The sequence below is a fragment of the Rissa tridactyla genome, chromosome 2 (genome assembly GCF_028500815.1).
Source record: "Rissa tridactyla isolate bRisTri1 chromosome 2, bRisTri1.patW.cur.20221130, whole genome shotgun sequence".
Lineage (NCBI taxonomy): Eukaryota > Metazoa > Chordata > Aves > Charadriiformes > Laridae > Rissa > Rissa tridactyla.
In genome coordinates, this window is record NC_071467.1 from 157,688,464 (window position 1) to 157,703,661 (window position 15,198).

A 15,198-nucleotide genomic window follows, 5' to 3' on the forward strand; every position below is an offset into this window, starting at 1 on the left:
CCATATGGCATGCTAGCCAGAAGACACATCCTTTTAGCAGTTACGCGATAGACTACGTATTTTTATACCTTTACTTATTATTCTTTTGCCTAGTCCAATAAACCGTTCTCCCTAAGAACGGCTGATATCTAAACATCTGAACAGCCTTTTGGCTTTCTGTAGATTTATTTTTCTGTCTAAAAAGTTTCTGTACTGTTATACTTTTCCCAAAATCTGCTAAAAGCTGGGATTTGAAATTACACTACCACAAGGTCGTTCCGAGGTTAGTAATAGCCATTTTGGACTATTGCTATCTTTTCTTATGACATGTGTGATCCTTCAGAGAAAAGGAGAAGGAGGTTTGTTTTTTTTCTTTGTCCCTATATTTAAAAAAAGAAATACAATAACATTTTGTCCTGTATTAAAAAGTCTTGGGTTTAATACTGATAGTTTAACTGACCTATCTAACACTAATATGTGTGACTCCATTTCAAAGTATTTGTGAAGTTTAATTTTTTTTGTAATATTTTTCCTGTTAAGGTTAGCAGGAAGTAACAAGGGTACCAAGTGACAGAAAACATTCCAGTCAAGCGCGGAAAACACCCTACTTTTTGTAAAAATTAAAAAAAAAATCTTACAGGGCATGGATGAAATTAATAAATATACAAAATGCAGTGATGGAATCAGGTAGCAGTTTCATTTGGGACAGTCTGTACAGTTATTCCAACAACTGACACCACATACAAGGAGTAATCTGTGCTTCCCAAACCTCTGGTGACTGTATTTTTGTAATAAACAACAAAATATATCCTGTTGATATATGATACAAATTTTGTCTTAGTGTATCTTAATTTTACATGCATACATATATATATATGTATGCATTACACACCATAAAATAGTGAAATTCCACATAAGCATCTCTGATGGCAAGTCAAACAGAAGTTTTGGGAGAAGAAAATGTTTGGAGGGGTCTTTAATCATTGCCAAGTGGTGCCAAGAGGAGACTCAATATAATGGTTCAGTGGGTTTGTTTGAGTGCTTGCTACTGCATGGGTTAGGATCCCTCTTCAGTGTCCTAAAGTTTGCAACGTTAAAAAAAACCCACCACCATAGTCTTAAAGTTCTGTTTCTAACTCCTGTCTGAAATGAAGATTTTATTGCACTTGATATATGGAGGTTTTCAGATCATCCTACTGGTGGCACTTGGGCTGCAACCATATTATCAATGAATAAGAAAACAGAAGCCGTGGCATTTCAACAGTATGAATTCTTCAGACTGTATTATTTTGTTGGCCTCAGGCAAGAGACTGTGCTCTTAGTACTCGTCTGTGCAGAATGAGTAATCTGAGACAAATGTGTAGCCATACCGCGTGTGCAATATGTCCAGATACTATGAACTTGCTGGTCTCGCTGTGCGCCACAGGCAGCCAAGTATCTCTCATGGACAATAGACATATGTTAAAAAATGATAATTTTCTTATGCTGTCTGGGATTTCACCACACGTAACCGATTCTAAAAGCATTATAACAATGATGGTGTAACTGTGGGTCTGTTTATCCCATTAGAGTCAGAATTTTATACTGCAAGGAGCTGGTTTTACCAGCAGGATTTTCTGTTACCTAACCAGAATTCTGTATTTTTATGTGAATTCTATGCATGGGAGCAACTGAAAATACGTATTCCCAGTGCGATCTATTTCAGTGTTTTAACATGGCTTGCATTAGCATGCGTGATAGCTTGAATTTTCTTTCTTCGCCAAAGCTGCTTAAACAATACAATGACAGATTTCTGCTTTTATTCTTCGTTAATGTCATTCTTCATCCTCTCTGCCCCACATCAGGGAGGAAGTGTTGTGAGTTTGCTGTTTTAATGAAGAGAAATGAGGCATCTATCAACTAGGATTTATACTGGAGAGCACATCAATTCAGTTGCCTTGAGCTTGCTGAGTTTGCATATCCAGGGCCAAGTAGCGCTCTCAATTACTCCCGTGCAACCCCATTAACTTCAGCAGGTTGCGCAGTTCAAAAGTGGCTTCGCAGAACGCGGGGCGGTATGAGGGGGAAAAAAGGCTATCTGATAGAGAAGTCAAGCTCCAAAACATTATTTTTGGTTATCTAAAAGGAGATGTGCGTACAGTCACAATTACACTTTAGAAAGGTTAGGGTAGTCATCATGTAGTAATTTCCTTAAGTATCTCTTTGTAAATGTGCCTAACAGAACAGACAGCCTCCCAAAAATCACTGCAGTGAGGGGGAAAACACTTCCAGCCCTGGAAACATATTGTAAATCATATGTCTTTAGTAGACTGTATCCTGTAATTACTCTTAACCGTAGGTTGTTTCTTCCTTTTTCTCTCTCTAGGAGCTATGCCGTCAGCGCATGGCAGTGAAAACATCTGATCGCCCGGAGCCCCTGCATGCTTCTCGAATAAATAGTGTTTCTTCACAATTTAGCGATGGGCCCATTCCCAGCCCCTCGGCCCGGAGCAGCACGTCGTCCTGGTGCGAGGAGCCGGTCCAGTCCAACATGGACATCTCCACCGGTCACATGATCTTGGTAAGGCGTTTTCGTCGTCACGGCACGTGAGGTGTCACCAGAATTTAAGGTACCTGCTCAGCTTTTGGAAAGAGATGACTTTTAAAGAAAGGGAAACTGTCTTTTCACAGGTAAAAAATATTCCTGAGCTTTGTTGGTAATCTTAGCTTTGTATAATTAAAGCTGAAGGCATTTTTATTTCCATTTCTTTTTCATTATATTGTGTTTTTTCCTCTCTGGGGAACATGCTTTTATCTTGGACATACAAATTGTTTGCATGCTTGCTTTAAAAAAGATAAGCCCTCTGCTCTCCTTTTGTTCTGTTAATTTACGTTTACCTCAGCTTGGACAACTGAAGAAAACTGCTGAATTTCTCATCGGCTTGCTGCTTTTTCTCATGTATGGTTAGTGTGCGGAGGGATCTGAGCTGAGAAGGCAACAGAATATTAGTGATGTGGAGCAACGTCTTTTCCATTACCCTTAGAAAAGGGATCTGACTTGTGAGCCGGGCCTGAATTTTGTTGCCCTTGGCTGGATTTCTTCCAAGCTGGATCTCTTCTGTGTTTGAAATTATATTATATTATATTGATGGAGTCTGCACTGGAAAACTTGGATTGCTTCCAAGCATGACTTGCCACCCGTATCAGTGTGGAAGACGGACACGTGAAGATCTGTGTGTATGTGAGAAATGGCTTTAGCAGCCCAAGACAAACAGAGTCCAGTGGCTGGGACTCGCTGCAGGTTGTTTCTTTGTCTCTCTGGTAGCGTCCTGTTGGGACAACTGTAGAGTAATCCCCCATTTTTTTTGTGCTGTATTTTTCTCCTCCTTTAAATATTTCCTGTCTTGGTAGAGTGCGTTGAAATTAGCTGAGAAGAAGTTAGGTGACGGTGAAGATGATGAGTCAGGTGTTATTTTGATTTCTATATTTGATTTCTGCTGTTTATTATTGTGGTTGATCTAAAGGAAACAACACTCTTTCCAGTTGGTAGCATTGCTGCGCTTTTGGGAACTTCCCTGTTGATTTATTCATGCACCGCTGAGAAGACTCACCAGTGGGGTTTCTCAGAAGAAAACTTCTCTCCACTGCGCCGTACTTTCGGGTCATAATTTTTCAGCTTGTTTCTCTCTTTTTCTGGACTTATATTTGAAAGTACTATTTTCTCAGATATTTTTCAAGTTCTTATGAGCCACCTCACCCACTGGAGAATGGAGTGGAGGCAGGCAAAACCCATAGAGCTAATTTTACCTCATCCAAGTTACTGACCTCAGTCAGCCTTCATCAGGTCAGCTATAAAACTGAGCAAAAGCAGGGCAAGTTTGTAAACCAGATGCTTCATCAGAGTATGTCAGTGTGAGTAAATACTTCTTCCCCTGCCCATTCCTCCCCCCAAAAAAGGAGTAAATTAAGTATTATGGTAAAATCTGGTATACGAGTGCAGTTTGGAAGGGTTGCTCCTATTACAGAAAATCATTTGTCATAGTTTTTACTGTCCAATTGTTGCCTAACCAGAATTAAGATTCACTTGATTTCCTTTCACGGTTAACTGAAATGCTTGGGGAAAAAAGAACAACTTAATTGCCCAGCCTCAAAATAAGTACCGATTCCTGTGGTAAGGTTCTCAGGCAATATATTTGTATGGAAATAAGAGCAAAATTTCCTATGTAGATGGAAATAGGCATTTAATATTTGCAAACAGTTTAAACTACTTTAAAGGGAGCAAAATTGTTTTCAATTATATTATTGGGAAAAATAAAAAAATCACAAAATCAAGCTTAAAGGAGAGAAAGTTGCATGTGGGAACCACTTATTCTGGCTCTGGGAATCTCTGCAAAATTGCGAGAAAGAATTGTCTTCACATGGCAATAAACTTTAAAAAATGGTCAGGTTGGTTAAGATCACTGTTATGGTATTCAGTGTCCATAAGTCAGTCAATCCTGTTTAACCCTGAATGAACCCATACATATGTTAGCAATCTAGCAGCATGTGTTATATCTTAGACGGTGAGGGTTCAAAGAAGGGTAAAAGAAATGCTGTAACGTCTTGAGAGTACAAACCACACAGAGAGAGTAAGAATAGTTGATTTGTTTCGTCTAAACTGAATAAACAAAAATCAGTGATTCAGGGGAATCTGCCTATGTGCTTTGAAATACAGGATGAGGGAAAATTGTTCTTAATAGACACAGATGATACAATTAGGAAGAAAACATGGGTTAGAATCGAAAGGATGCATTTAGCCTGGCTGTCAGGGCAAGCCTAATAGGAGGGTCAGGAAAGGCAGTGGGATGTTTACTTAAGCGAGGTAGTTAAACCATAAATCCAAGATTTGCCGAAGGTGAAGCAGGGCTAGGTTTACATGGGAAGATCAGCATCACTCAGCTACAGCGCTGAAGCACATGATTGGACTTGATCAGAAATGCTGGTGTTCTGTGTCACTGAGGGTCACGCTGAAACCGGAGAGCTGACCCAATTTATGTTTTGCTCAAAAAATAAATGCACATATCTGTAATACCTTATTTGCCTGAATTTCTCTCCCTCTGGAGATGCTGTGACTTGTTGGACCATTCTATGATTCTGTGATCCTGCAATAGAAGAGTCTCGCCAGGGGTGAGCTTTTCCTCCCCTTGCCCTGCAGCTACAAGTGGAGGAGAGCGAGGGGCCAGTTCGCCACCTTTATATCCTTTGATACGAGTTTTCCAGTTCTTCCCATTTTCTGCTACCACAATCCTCTGATCTTTTGTGAGGGTGGTGAGACACTGGAACAGGTTGCCCAGAGAAGTGGTGGAAGCCCTGTCCCTGGAGACATTCAAGGCCAGGCTGGATGAGGTTCTGAGCAACCTGATCTTACTGCAGGGGAGTTGGACGAGATGACCTTTAAAGGTCCCTCCCAACCCAACACATTCTATGATTCTGTGAAATTTTGTAGATATTTTCAGTGAAAAATATCTCAGTGCCTAAAAAAAGCAATGAGAAATATTAGCAAGGGGCCTAGTAAGAATGGCAAATACCATCTGCTTTGCAGGCGAAATGCACGTACAGCTCTGTAATGTGTTTTTCAGCTCCACAGTGTGCAGCGAAGTAGCAGTTAGCTGAGCTAGGGCTCCTCGGTCTTTATTGTTCATAGGTGCCAGGACCTCCCCAGAGAAAATAAAAAAAAAGGATTACTGTATTTAGTGGCAGCGGAAAATATTTTATTTTGATGTATAAACAGAAAAAAATCTTTAATGAAAGTAGCTTAGAAGAATTGTGTCTGCCGCTGCTGAATGACTCCATGTAACCTTGCTCGGAGGTAGCGTTGGTCAGGAACATTTCCGTAAAGCTGTTTAATTTGCTGGAAAATGCTAGGGTGTCCTACCTGGAGTGATGTCCAAGCCACCACAGCTTTGGTTTTATTGGAGGTTGTGGTTGGCCACAGGCACTGTTTTCTTGGAGAACTCGCTGCTTGTGGGTAGCCCGTTGTTTATAGTACTCGTGGTCTGGAGACACCAGGAATCCTCCAAACCCTTGTGGCTGTGGGGCGGTCTCCTCACTTAGACTGAAAACAGTCTTTCGAAGAGAAAAATCCTGCATTTCTGCCACTTCCTTGTGCAGCAGAGGCAACGTCTCCGCAGTGCTGACAGTAGCATGAGGTAGTTTGTGCTGTTGGCAGGAGGAAGCAGGGAGGACTCGGGAGGCCCAGAAGGACAACGCTAACAACACTCAGAGCTTTTTTTTTTTTTTTTTTTTTCCTTTTCACATTCTTTTTCCTCACATTTATAGCAGGAGAATGGCCCATATGGCACTTTTTGATTCTGTCTTTCTAAAAGATCCAGGCACTTTGGAAAGTGTAATTAGAGGAGCATGTTTTATGCAGTCGTGTTTGTGGTGCTGACTGTCTGGTTTTAGCACGAGCAAGAAGAAAGAAGTGCCCTCATTTTGGTCACTGTTGGTTTTGCAAGAAAACAATTGCTTTTCAGAAGGTCACAGCAACGGAAAGAGTAGGAACTTAGGATGAGATTTCCATCCACTTTATTCGTATGTGCATATCTATATTTCAAGTGCCAAGAGAAGCCCTACTAAAGTGCGAGAAAAGCCCAACAAGAAAACCAGGGGGGTTTGAAGGTGTCCAGAAGAGATTTAGTCTCCCTGACTTGGGCTCCTAACATTTGAGGCACTTAATGAAGTGGTGGTGTTGAATTGAGTCCATAAATCCCCTTTGTAGTTGGTGGAGTTAGTGGATGGTCATGAAGGTCCCCAGAGATTTAGGCAGAGAGTGGATTATTTCTCTTGGGAGACCTCCTGTTGTGCCTGCACCATCCCATTGACGTCTGCAGCTTAGATGAAGGAGTCTCTTTTGTTCGTGCTGAAGCACAAGTTCAGCACGTAAATTAGGTAGATTGGACCCCACATCTGCTCCATATATTACCACGCTTGTTTGGTTAAAATAATTATAATCTTTTATGAGTTTTTAAATGAAGAACAGTACTGCAAGAAGGGAGCGTATGCTTTTGATGATAACATTTTGAGGTTGTTATCTGAATACCATATATGAGAGGGAATTTGCAGACGCAGAAGTGATTTTCTGTGTTTTGGGTTTTTTTTCCTTGTAAAGACAGACATTCAGAATTTGGAGCATTATACATAAATTAGAATTTTAGAAAGTGTGAATTTACAAAAGGTCCTCTTCAGTATTTGTTTAAGCTGGAAGTCTGAGGAGTCTTCTCTCTGAGGGTATGAAACTGCTGTATATATTGGAAATAATAATAGTCTGGGATAGTTTGTGCATGCTGTACTTTTCAGAAGGAGAAGGAAGTTTCGTAACTGGGCTGAACGAGGCAGTAGGAGCAAATGAACTAGAGATTGAAATTTGGGGCCTCGCATCTAGGAGGTGTAAATCCACCTGATCCACTTGTCTTTGGCAATGTGCCTGCAAAACCAAAAGGACTTTCCCTGTAGAGAACTGAAAGATGGCCTCGTATGAGAACTTAGTGTCAAAACAAAGTTCTGGGAGAGGTTGTTTCCAGAAAGTGACACAACCTGAACTGGGGGACATGGGACGGAGACCTGCTGCTGGGAAACCAGTCAAACCCAAGGGGTTGAATTTTGCATCCACTTTAGTTTTGATGCTGAATCAGTGGCAGGATTCCTGTGGGACTGAGAAAGGGAACAAGGAAATGGTCTCCAAGGTTGAACCTGGGGTTTTTTTGATAACATTGTTATCCTGTAGTAGTAACTTTCTGATGGTTTCTAAGCAATTTTCACTCACTCTCATTTTTAAAAATAAACTCTGTTTGAAATGGACTCTATGGGGTAGCTGCTATAGATTTTCTTTTAATTGAATATGGAAGAGTGTAGAACTGAGCGATAGAAAACACATTCCAACATGAAAAAAATATTTGTTAAATCCTCCACCACATTTTGCTGAAACTCCTTGATTTTATTCTTAAAGCTACAATAAAAGCATGAGCAAAAGGCATCTAAACGCACTTTTCTAAATAAAGAGAGAAGCTCCAGCATGTGAGGACTGATAGCACTGTGCTAGATGCAGGCGTACTTTCCACCTTGAGCTTAATCCATATACACAGAAAACATTTCCTGAGCGAAGGAGCGTGATGCATGGTAGGCGTGCAGTGCACTGCCCGGGGACACATGCCGCAAAGGTGATTGATTAACGCTAGCAGGGACAAAGGTGAGGAGCGCAGGTACGGAAAACAAGGTCTTTGTCACAATTATGGTAGGTTTGATTACTTAGTGGGCTTTAAATTTTTTTCTTTTTCCAACATTTCCTTCTCCCACCAGTAATTTATCTTTAGTTCTTTATGAATTTCAGGGATATAAATACTCATTTGAAAAAAAAGCTTTCAACTGAGAAAATGAAGAAAAAAATCCTCCCTCACATGGGAAGAGAAACAAATCAGTGGCAAAGTTTAGCTAAAGGCGTAAACTCTTTACACATGTGCTAAGTGTATCTAAATCCCAACTTATTTTTCATCTGTGCCAGTATAAATAGCTGTAGTAGTCTCACGAAATGTAAATCCCAAGAAGACTTTGGCCTTGAAGGCCATTTCATCACGAACAGTCAGAGGAGAGGGGTCACAAGGGAAAAGGCAGCTGTGTAGCGCCTTACTTAGTGACAAGATAGCCAATATCCCAAAAAGACATAAATACTGTGGATGGGATAATCTTTACCCCTCTCTCCCTGAGTTGTCGTGCTTTTAGGGACAAGTGGAGCTGGTTGCCTCCTGAAAGATCTTGTGCTGATGAAATGACATTTATCTCTTCATTTTAGGGTTTTTTTCCTCCCTAAGCGTTCAGAGTTATTTTGAAACATTTACGTCTGTTTGTTTAAAGCCAAGACTTGAGATATGGGAACAAAAAAAAGCTGCAAAGAAAAGTTCAAAAAATCTCATTGCATATGAAAACAGCTCTACTAATAGAGCCATAAATCTAATAAATGGATGTATGTACTACATAGATTTCATCAATAAAACTCAGAAAAAATATTCATGAACAGGTTACCCTTTGATTCTTCCATTTTTATTTGTTTCATGTTCAGTTGCCTCCCTTTTTCTATATTAATCTTGTTGAATGGTCCTTAGGAAATAATGACAATTACAGGAGTCAGTATTAAATCAAGAAGAACATTCCTCTTGAACACGATATGAAATTAATTTCAAAATCTTTTTTTTTTCCTAAATTCTTCCCTGTTGGTTGTTTTCTCCAAATGTATACATGATTAGAAATAACTCGCCAAATTTCTGTGACTACATCTTGGTCTGTCGTTTGACTGTGAGGTGTTTATTACAGCTTTGTTTAAGCTGCTTTGGTTGAACACTTTTAGCCACCTTATATCATTCCCTAAGGCTTTTAGTAGAAAGATGAAGAAAACATTCCTATTAATATTCTAGAGTACTAATTTTAAAAGCGTTACATTCGGAGAAGTACACGACAAAAAACTAGCTTATGCAACTATGTGCACAAAGTAAAAAGAAAGGATCATTGCCATGGCTGAAACAAAACTTGGCGGCTATCTGAACTTTTTTCTGTTTCTCCCAGCTTCCTTCCATTTCTAGACAACATCCAGGTAATGTCAAGGCAAGATAAGTACCAGTTGTAGCAAGTAGCAAGAGATGTTAGGAGGTCATTTAATGAAGAAGATCTGGGTTTTGATCCTTCAGATTGAAGACAGGGGATGTTACTGGGTCCTCAGCTGCTTCTGAGGGTCTCATTAGTGGCAGAAACCAAGGATGAACACTCATCCAGGAGGCTACTGGTCTTGTCTTTTGTCTCCAAATGCATCCTCAGTAACAAAGTGCTCTTTGCTGTGTTTCTCCTGTTGCGCGTGCTCATATCATGCATTAATTAATGCATAACTCATTGTAGCAGATGTAGCAGTTAATCATATTTTGGATCTAACAGGTGGAAATGCCTATTTAGAAGGAGAAGGATAACAGAAAGAGGTTGGTTCAGGAAGACTTCTCAGGCAGGAGGCCCAAGATGATAATACATGTTATAGAGTATTTCTGAGCTGGTGGCAGAGTTCAGATGTGAGAAGGAGGTGAGTTTTGACTCATTGCAGGATAAAGAAATGGCTCGTGCAGGTTGCAAGTCATGATGCACTGCTAAGATCAAATGACGTGTGGTAGATGGGACTACAGCTTCAGAGGTTCTGAAAACACATAGCAGTTCAGGATGAAACTGAGACTTCCTTCATGGTACTTACAAAGAGGGGACGTCATACTGGCACTGTGTTTTTGCACTGTTATACCAGTTGCAGTTTAAGATACCCAGGAGAACTCCAGTGGTATTTTGGAGAGCTCCTGCTCTTCATGTGGGCTACGCCCGCAGAAGTTATTGGAAGTGGCCTGGTTAAGATGCTGTTGGTAAGAAAGACAACTCAGTCCCTCCATTGATTCGGCAAAGTCTGTTTGTGCTCATCTTCAGGACAAGATAAAAAAAAATTATACTTTTCTTTCTGCAAGGCATAAAATCTTTCTGGGATTAGGCCTTTACTTGACAGTGTTTTGTGAGTGAGGTATCAGAATTTGGGTGGTACTTGGAAAATTTAATGTGTAGGACACAGATAAAATGCTCCTGTGACGATCAAATTTTGCATATGCGCCCACGACGCAGCTGTGGAAACATTTTTAAATATGGAGATAAACATTAAAATAATCTGTGAAGTTTGCTTGTAGATGACATAGTATTTGCCGTTCCATAAAGGAGGACTATGTTACTTTTTGGTCAGAACCAGATAAAGTCTACTACCCCCAAATATGACATCCCGCCCCCAGTGTGTCTTTATGAAATACGTCATTTTACTAGGAATTTGTCTCCTTTATATAACTCTTTTGTTTCAGACTGGAGTAATATCTTTTCAATTTTTCCAGTTGGTAGCGCTCCCTCAGTGCTGTCGTGTCTCCCTCATCCTCTTGTCCTAAACTCGTGTGCCCATGCTGCGTTAGGTTGACCAGCTGGCCAAGAAAAGCCCGTTCTAGCAGGGGAGAATTAGGAGTTGCCTCTTGTTTCTGGCTGTTCGCTGTACCATTGCATTGGACCAAGAAGAGAAACGAGGGGTGAAAAACTGCTCACAAGCATCACCTCCTCCAAGCATGACCCAATACTACTCTGGGAATTAATCTCTGCCCTTTTCTTTTTGGAATGACTATGAGGGCTGGTGTCCAGGTCCTACAACGTTTCTGTTCTCAGTCTGGTTAGTAGTAAATCCATTAATGTCTGTTGAAGATGGCCGGTTTCTTGATTTGACGTGTCTTTAAAAAATATTTCCCTGACTATGCATCACAACTGCGTTATTTTTAAGATGACTTATGTGAAGGTTTTCCTCCTTCTGACTGGGCTGTTTGTACTATCTAAAATATTCCCATGAACATCCAATAACCCTACTGCACGTAGCAACTAAGCTGTAGTAGCTGTCAGAGTGTAGTGAATTGAAGCACGTTTCTGTACTTCTTTCCTTAAATTTCTGCACATGCAACACTTTTCTTTAAAGAAAATAAAGAAAAAATGACAATGTCTCCTTGCCGGATACATTATATTTATATTCTGAGCATTTAAGAGAGTCTGGTAATTATGAAGTTGTTTAAGTGTTTTTGTTTTAAAATTCAAAAGGTGCTGAACTTGAGAAAACAAATACAGTCAGTTATTTAGTACTCATTAGTTCTTACATTATTTTTGTATTTAATTTAAGTGGACTTTAGCTGATTGCAAATAAAAATACTAGAGGAGTAGCAATGCACACACCATGATTTGTGTTCTTGCTGTCATCCAAATTCACAGAAAGTAGGAAACATATTAAAGAAATTCGATAAGACCAGGTGGTCTGAGTGAATAATTTCCCTTTCATTAACATATTCCCCTTATTAACTCTGTAATTAATTGTACATAGCTAAGGAAAGCTATGGAAATTGCATTTTGAGATGTATCAAAGCTGACTTTATGCTTCAGACTTCCATGCAATTTACTATTAATGAAGCAAGGGATGGAGGCCCCAAATCTATAATTATTACTTACTATTTGAATGACAAGCAAAGAATTTTATCAGCACAGTTTCAAATGAAAGGGGATTAGCAGCTAATGTTGAAATTGTTAATCTTTCTTATTAAAATAATTTTGACGAGAGTGTTTAGCCTGAAAGAGGTTTCTGGAACATCATTTACCATTAAAACAGCTATTTTCTGAAGCTCAGTATGAATTTGTCTTAGTTTGACAGCAGGGTGCAAATATTTTTTAAATGAATGTATATTTTATGGGAGCTAAGGCTGTTCATGTGTGAGCTGATGCCGAGCTGCTTGCTGTGTGCATATTCCTGGAATGTGTAGCAGGATGGTAGTTCAATATCCATCTTACCAAAGTGAAGATGTCTACTGAGATAACAACGGGAAAAAGCTACAGCAGAAAAATCTAAGGGCTGAAATTGCACCCAAGGCTGTATCTGCACACGCCTGATTAGCAGGTGGGAGCCCGGTCAGAAACAGGCCCTAGATCTTGGTGATATTTTTATGACACAGAAAAAGCCTATAATTATGTTTGGCACCAAAGTCACTTCATATTTAACTGGGCCTTCTTACTCCTTTAAATGGTGGTATATTTTCAGTTGTTATGTATTTTTATTAGCGTCATGTCCCTGGAGATGAGTACTCAGTGGCGGGTGCTTTATACCCACGTGTATGTTTGTGTACAAATACCATGCACAGCAACGGTATCCTCATATAAGTATAGCTAAATGTTTGTGAGCAAAGATATAAGATACACATCTGCTAAGTGTTAATGGAAAACTACTTGGCATTTTAAATTTTAAAACTTTTCCTTGCAATATATGCAATTTTCATCTCTTAGAGGAGTGTACAAATGAAGTTGACAAGACTGTTTTTTCTTCTTGGGATGAGGAAGTTGCAAATATACAGTGACATAAATGGTGAAAAGCAAAGCAGTGATAATTTACAAAATTTAATTTGCAGTGGTCTCAGCCGCATAAGTACTGGAGGAGATGTATATTAAAGAACACTATTAATTTGCCTGTGTCCTGTTACAGAGAAAAGCTAATGTGAGAGATGTCATGTCTTTGACAGTGACAAATCTTACCAGCAGAATAGATAAAGATCATTTAAATGCTTTGGTTAAGACATTATTTGCGTGAGTAGATGGACTTTGCACAAAGATACCATATCAACACAACAGATCCCCGTGCACCTGCTCTACCATGAGGTTACGCTGAGCTTTACCTCTGTGGGGACTTGTGGGCACCTCGTTGGCTTCACTTCGGAAATTGCATGTTACAGAACTAACCTTAGATCTGTGGCCCTACGAACGCTCCTTTGCAACACTCTTGCAGACAGAGTGGTATTGTAGCAGAAAATGCCATAGGCTTCATTTATCAGACAAAATCAAAGGGCTTTTAGCCTTAACAACATAGCAGTTGTTAAATAGTATGCGGTAACAATACCCGAAGAAGCAGTTTCATTGTAAAAGCATGTTTTGTACGTATTATAATTATGTGTTAAATCAAAGACATCAAAGGTTCTTCCTTAATCTGTAAGAATCATAACAAACCGTGTAGACGACAACCGTAAGAGTCAGTCACCATGCCAGTGCGGTAGGCGGGTATAGTTAAGAGGTGGAATCGGTCAAGGATGAAACTAATGCAGAATCCAAAATTAAAGCTTTTCTAAATGCAGGGATATTTCTGATGTAGATATTTATCTACTGCTTTAGTAGAAAGGCACCCGGAAGAGTTGGTTTGATTTACCACAGCAACCACAGGGAAGCAGGAACATGAAATCCCTGAGGCAGTGCTGGCTGACAGCGGGAGGGATGTCCTGGCGCTGCTAAGGTGGGCATGAGTGATACCTGCCCAAGAAAAAGTGCTTTCTTCTTTCCTCATTGCCTCCTTTCACCTATCGGTGTCTTTGTTTACATTAGACCGGTCTGACTGAAAGCATTATAGTAGAGTCTAATTGCTCTTAACATAGCGAAGACGCTAGGCACTAATGGTGCCTAATATGTTATTTCTTCTGGAAGTCCAGAAATCACTTTTGTGTCATTTAAAGTTCTGCTGGAGTCAAGAAAACTCTGCAGTGTCTGAGGATATAAACCAGCCCTTGACTTACCATACGTGTGTCCTCACAAGTGAATTTTGAGAAACTTTGTCCTTCAGGTTGGATTCTGGGGCCTGATATAAGAAATTTTGATTAAAGTCACCGGGAGCCTTTCAACTCACTTCAGTAACCAAAATAATAATAAGCCAACCCTTACACAGCACTTTTGATCAGTAGGTTCAAAGCTCTTTTTAAAGGTCAATATCATTATCCTGTCTTTTTAGTCCAGGAAGCTCGGGCTCAGACAAGGAACTGTCTTGACCAAGACTAACCTTAAGGTCAGCAGCAGAGCCAGGAGTAGACCTCCATTCTCTGGTGTCCCAGAGCTCTGCTCTCACAACTAATCATATTGGCTTTAATAGAAAAAGGATCATATCGAAGGGTAATATTTTTGCCCTTTTTTGTCCCTCATTAGTCTTTTTTAAGACATGAAAGTATGACATGAAAGTACAAAGGAGTTCTGCACCTGGGTTTGTCAGATTTGATTCTGCGAGTTTAGTTTTGGCCTCATTATCTAAGAGCAAACTATTCCATATTTGGAGACCTAGCTGAAAGATATTAAATACACATCGGAAAAGCTTTTGAAAACCAAACTGAGGATGTGCAGTGTATAGTCAGTTACCCCTGTGATGGAAAAGGATGCCGTCTACTAATTTTTTTTAGTCTCTTCTGAAATGGTAACAGTTTTCTTCAAGAATATATTCCCAATCTGCTACATCCTTAGCCATCACACACCTGCGCATGCACTGCACACATGCACTGAATTTTAGGGTTTTTATTTTGCTTTTCCTTCTATTTATCAGTAAGCTATAATTCAGAAGAGACTAAAAAAACTTTATTTGGTTCAGCATGTGAAGGGAAGTGTTCCAACGAAAAGAAACAGCACACGAGGAAATGCTGACAGTTATTAGTTATGACCAAAATTCACTCCTTCCCATAGCATTTTCTTAATTTGCTGCATTCTGGTGTTTGTTTTTCTGATTTTTTTTCTTTACAGTACAGTGTCTTCTTTCAGCATTTCGCTTCTTTGTTGATCTCCACAGTCTGTTCTTGGCGTCTTTTCCTGTCCTCTTTCACACTGTCTTTC

The 15,198-nt window shown here is 39.8% G+C and overlaps 1 protein-coding gene across 1 annotated transcript in view; it reads left to right on the top strand.

The window, feature by feature from the left end:
* Positions 1-15,198, top strand: part of PTPRN2 (protein tyrosine phosphatase receptor type N2) — a 663,063-nt gene that overhangs the window by 573,573 nt on the left and 74,292 nt on the right. Inside the window, exon 17 of the mRNA XM_054190602.1 lies at positions 2,345-2,539. Within this exon, the coding sequence (XP_054046577.1) occupies positions 2,345-2,539 (195 nt within the window). The remainder of the gene's footprint in view (positions 1-2,344; positions 2,540-15,198) is intronic.